This window comes from Chaetura pelagica, unplaced genomic scaffold (assembly GCF_000747805.2).
Source record: "Chaetura pelagica isolate M959 unplaced genomic scaffold, ChaPel_1.0 scaffold750, whole genome shotgun sequence".
In the NCBI taxonomy this organism is placed as follows: Eukaryota; Metazoa; Chordata; class Aves; order Apodiformes; family Apodidae; genus Chaetura; species Chaetura pelagica.
The window spans coordinates 70649-76074 of NW_009951947.1; the positions used below are offsets into that span (position 1 = coordinate 70649).

At 49.2% G+C, this 5426-nt stretch overlaps 1 protein-coding gene across 2 annotated transcripts in view; it reads left to right on the forward strand.

Annotated features, from left to right (window-relative positions):
• The first annotated feature begins 519 nt into the window (after positions 1–519).
• BCOR (BCL6 corepressor) overlaps positions 520–5426 on the forward strand; it is a 40761-nt gene continuing 35854 nt past the window's right edge. For both annotated transcript variants that reach the window (XM_009997330.1, XM_009997322.1), the window contains exons 1-3: positions 520–605; positions 2115–2193; positions 4395–5422. In XM_009997330.1, coding sequence (XP_009995632.1) covers positions 520–605; positions 2115–2193; positions 4395–5422 — 1193 coding nt within the window. The remainder of the gene's footprint in view (positions 606–2114; positions 2194–4394; positions 5423–5426) is intronic.

A 5426-nucleotide genomic window follows, 5' to 3' on the forward strand; every position in this document is an offset into this window, starting at 1 on the left:
CTGTGCCTTCCTAATGCAGGGCTTTTGTGAATGCCTGTGGGTACTTCTGCATGTTCCGCCAGTCCACAGGGTCTCCCTTCTTGGTTCAGCCTGTGTGAGATGAAAGGTTTGGGTACTGGTGTGTCTACTTGGCCAGCTGAGTCATTTCTTGTTAAATTAAATGCAGTGGAGAAACTTTTTATTTGTCGATAGCCTGGAATGATTCTTAATTTTCTGGATGTGTGCTGGGGAAAAGATCCATCTCCTCTGACCTATAAATGCCCTCAATTTGCTCCTTTTATTGCAGGGTATCTCCCTTAGCGGTTAACGTAGGCAGCTCACTCCCTGCACCAATCCTGCATTCATTATTAATTACCCGGAGGGAGGCTGGCTGCTCCGCTGTGTTGTTTGCACTTCCTCCTAGACAAATCTGCTCAACTTTTTTTTTTTCTTTCTTTCTTTTCATTTTTCCGTATTTCTTTTTCTTTTTAAATAGAATATAAAACCGTGAAGAAAAGCGGTGATTTTTAAGAAGACGTCATGCTTTCTGCAACTCCCCTGTATGGCAACGTGCATAGCTGGATGAGCAATGAAAGGGTCCGCATGTGTGGAATTAATGAAGACAGGTAAATATTTAAGCTTCTGGCAAGTTAAACCACACTGTAATTCTGCAGTGTGAGGTCTTGGAGTTCACTCGCTTCCTTAATGCCGGAGTAGATAGCTGGTGCCTTGCATGGAGATCAGCCCAGCTCGGAGAGGGGCTGAGGGGGGAGAAACAAGAGGTGCCTCAGAGCTGTAGAGCAGCCGTTGATTTACTATTAAACAGGCAACCTGGGTTGGTGAAGCGGGGACGCCCTTTACAGAGCTTACTCCCCAAAGCAGCCTTTAAGCGCGCTTTTACAATTAATTTATAATTTCGTATTTGTGAAGGGGAATTAAACCAAGCAGGGCACGTGTTCTTGCGGTGACTCCGTACGGCAAAGGGGCTCCTGCCTTTGGACCAACAGCTTGTCCTGTGAAATAGAAACAGTGGCCTTTCTGGCCCCCACAAGTAATTTTCTTCCCCACTTTTTTTTCCGGCTGACTGTAACTTGTTTGACAGTTAAAATTGATAGTTTTCAATGGGGTGACGTGGACAATGGCCGGCGTCCTCTTCCCTTACACCCTAGCTTTTTTAAAAGTGAAATGACACTGAACAGAAGCTGCAGGTACACTCGGTGCCATTTTTTGTGTGGTTTTAGTGTTTCTCTGTCTTCGCTTTGAGCCTGTGTTCACACTGTAGTGTGAAAAGCCTCCAGGAGCTGGGCAAAGTTTTTAGACTTTGTGTGAAAAAAGTGTTTGCAACCAAAAACTGGAGGAAAACAGCCAAAAGTCTCACTCTGCCTTCACACCCTCTCTCCCCCTGCTTTCCTCTCAGTTATTTAGGTGTAATATTTTTACATGCTACTTGCAGAAAAGGTGACTTTTTAAAAAATGAACAAACAAGTGCATTAAGATAGCATTTCTGCTACTAAGGTGATGATGTGCCTTTAAGCACTTTGATTGAAGGGAGTTCTTCTGGGTAATGCTGAAACTTTCCTTCTGCTGCGTGTCAGCAGTTTTTATCCCTGGGATTTGAAATTTGGCACTAAGGTATATTCTTTATCGGTGCTTTCTGTGATAACAAGTCCCAGTGCTGTAACACTGGTATGGCACAGATGTGCAGCTCCCTCTTCAGCATGGAACAGCTGACATTCATATGATATTAGCGTGTGTGTTTTAATTTTCTCCTTGACAGTGTTTATGGAGGGTACATGAACAGGGTATGTTTAAAATGGGATATTCTCTCCTTGAAAAAAAGTAAAGGGCAAGGCAGAAGAAGAAGACCTTGACAAAAATAGTTTTCGTTGGAAGAGGCTACTCTGAGGTGTGCTGAGTGTGTTCTTGCTGTCAAAACCCTTTATGTGGGTTTTCAAGTGGTCCTTGCTTTCTAAAGTAGTTGCTGTGCATCAGTACACAGAAAGATAAATATGGTATCATGTGGAACTTCTCCAGGGGAATTCTCCCAGGGAATCAGAATATGGAGGTGATATAATCTTGTACTGATCTGAGATGCACGGGATCTTTTCAAATAGTAATCTTGTATTTCTTAATAGGAAAATTCCCGTTAATGATGGCGATGCCCCGAAAAGCAGACTGGAGTTGAGGGAAGAAAATCACCTGAATCACAGTGTGGTAAGAAGTTTACATCTTCATGCTACAGCTGAATCTGTACCTGTCCTCCCCACCCTGTTTTCCACTCCCAGGTGTTATTACATGATACATTTCTATTGCTTGGGCACATTTGAGGTATTTCTGTGAAACAGCGAGATGGGACTTTTATTTATCTCATCAGTCTCTTGATGCTGACTTTGTGGTGTTGTGTTGTCCTATGACATAATATTCTTACTTTCACTCTGTTATGAATAATGTTATGTAGCATACTCGCTCGTCTTAACTACTATAGTTCATATAAGTGTTAAGTATATCAGTGTTTCAGCGAAGTTGCTGGTGTTTTTCCTTCTATGAGTGTGCATGGGAAGCACCAAATCAGGAAGAAATTGGACAGCGGACTTGTCTTTATGCTGCGTCCTCAGACACCTCACCCTATGAATCACGCGGCAGTGGTGAACTCCGGAGCAGAGCTGTGGCAGAGGAAGAGGTCCTGGAGAAGGAGACCCTCCCCATTCTTTCCTTCCTTTCCTGCTCTCCATGCCACCTGCCCATGCCCTCTCGCACTGGCAGGGCTGGGGCTGAGGAGCTGGTTGCCGCAAAGGAGTGATGCCACCGAGCATCATCTCTGGGCCACTTCTGGCTGCTTGGGTTATGTGTCCTCACACCTTTGTTGCTAGCCGATGGATTTTGGGTATGGGGAGATTTGTATGATGCTTGTGGTGATACGTATTGCTCCATAGGTTCCTGTTGTCCCGTTCTCCAGTGGGATCAGCCTCTGTATGTTTTCATGACAAATGAGGTGTTTGCATCGATGTTGTTTTTCTTCCAAATGCTGACATACCTATAGTTTGATTGGTGGTCATTGTAGCAAAATGTGAAAGTAACATACTTCTTGTTCTGTAAAGGTGGATGCGACTACAGCGCACCGCATTGACAGTCTGACAGCTCTGAGTATGGACAGGTCTGGACTCATGCGAGAAGGACTCAGAGTCCCGAGTAGTATTGTCTATTCCAGCTTGTGCGGACTCGGCTCGGAAAAATCACGGGATGCTACGAGTTCGATAGCTGGGCTTGGATTTACTCCTGAAAGAAATCCAGAGATACAGTTTAAGTCTAATCCCCCTGAAGCAGTAGAAAACGCAGCTGTCTCTGGAAAAGCCCCGAATGGCTTCAGTGCTATATACAAGACGCCACCTGGAATACAAAAAAACTCTGTCCCGACGGGAGAGACGCTGGGTTTGGACCGAGCTGCGGGTGACAAGCAGAGTCCCCTCGGTGTCAATGGTGCTAGTTACCTAAGGCTCCCCTGGGTAAGCCCCTATATGGAGGGTGCGACTCCCACCATATACCCTTTCCTTGACTCACCAAATAAGTATTCTTTGAACATGTACAAGGCATTGCTACCTCAGCAGTCCACCTACAGCTTACCGCAGCACCTGGCTTACTCACCCGTGTGTACGAACGGTGAACGTTTTTTATACCTGCCTCCCTCCCACTATGTTGCCCCCCACATCCCTTCGTCGCTGGCGTCGCCCATGAGGCTCTCAACTGCTTCAGCTTCACCGGCGATCCCGCCTTTGGTGCACTGTCCGGATAAGAGCTTGTCATGGAAGATGGGTGTCAGCCCTGGCAACCCCGTCGATGCACACGCCTACCCCCACATCCAGAGCAGCAAGCAGCTGAGGCTCTCAACTGCTTCAGCTTCACCGGCGATCCCGCCTTTGGTGCACTGTCCGGATAAGAGCTTGTCATGGAAGATGGGTGTCAGCCCTGGCAACCCCGTCGATGCACACGCCTACCCCCACATCCAGAGCAGCAAGCAGCCCCGGGTGCCTGCTCCCCCCCCCGCCTCTCCAATGGGAAGCTTCCCAAAGGCAGCGATGCTGGGGAGGCACCCCTACCGGCCGCCCCACACACACGGAAAGCTGGTCACGATCGGAAAGACAGCAGGTCCCCCCCGCTCCTGGAAAAGCAGACCCCGACCAAAGATGCCACCGACAAACCACTGGACTTGTCAGCAAAAGTCGTCGATGCGGAAACTGCCGGCAAGTTGGAGCATGGTAAGAAAATTACACCGACGGTGCTGGTGCACGGCAGGGCAGGAGGGGGGACACACTTGCCCAGCAGCGACATCATTCAGAAAGAAACCATTTCTCCTGGGAACGGCTGCCCCATCTACAGCCCCGGAATTATCAGCACAACATACTTCTTGTTCTGTAAAGGTGGATGCGACTACAGCGCACCGCATTGACAGTCTGACAGCTCTGAGTATGGACAGGTCTGGACTCATGCGAGAAGGACTCAGAGTCCCGAGTAGTATTGTCTATTCCAGCTTGTGCGGACTCGGCTCGGAAAAATCACGGGATGCTACGAGTTCGATAGCTGGGCTTGGATTTACTCCTGAAAGAAATCCAGAGATACAGTTTAAGTCTAATCCCCCTGAAGCAGTAGAAAACGCAGCTGTCTCTGGAAAAGCCCCGAATGGCTTCAGTGCTATATACAAGACGCCACCTGGAATACAAAAAAACTCTGTCCCGACGGGAGAGACGCTGGGTTTGGACCGAGCTGCGGGTGACAAGCAGAGTCCCCTCGGTGTCAATGGTGCTAGTTACCTAAGGCTCCCCTGGGTAAGCCCCTATATGGAGGGTGCGACTCCCACCATATACCCTTTCCTTGACTCACCAAATAAGTATTCTTTGAACATGTACAAGGCATTGCTACCTCAGCAGTCCACCTACAGCTTACCGCAGCACCTGGCTTACTCACCCGTGTGTACGAACGGTGAACGTTTTTTATACCTGCCTCCCTCCCACTATGTTGCCCCCCACATCCCTTCGTCGCTGGCGTCGCCCATGAGGCTCTCAACTGCTTCAGCTTCACCGGCGATCCCGCCTTTGGTGCACTGTCCGGATAAGAGCTTGTCATGGAAGATGGGTGTCAGCCCTGGCAACCCCGTCGATGCACACGCCTACCCCCACATCCAGAGCAGCAAGCAGCCCCGGGTGCCTGCTGCCAAGCCAGCCCCTGCCAACATGCCAACCGACCCCACGCTTCTGCTGCAGCATTCGCCCCGGCCATCCCCCCGCCTCCCCCTTCCCGCCCAGGTAGGGGATGCCTACACCGACTTCCACAAACACTTCACCAGGATCACCACCTCTCCCTCCTCTGCTGTTACCCTCCCAAAGCCCTACGTGAACGTCGGTGGCGAATTTCCACCCACCCGCCTCTCCAATGGGAAGCTTCCCCAAGGCAGT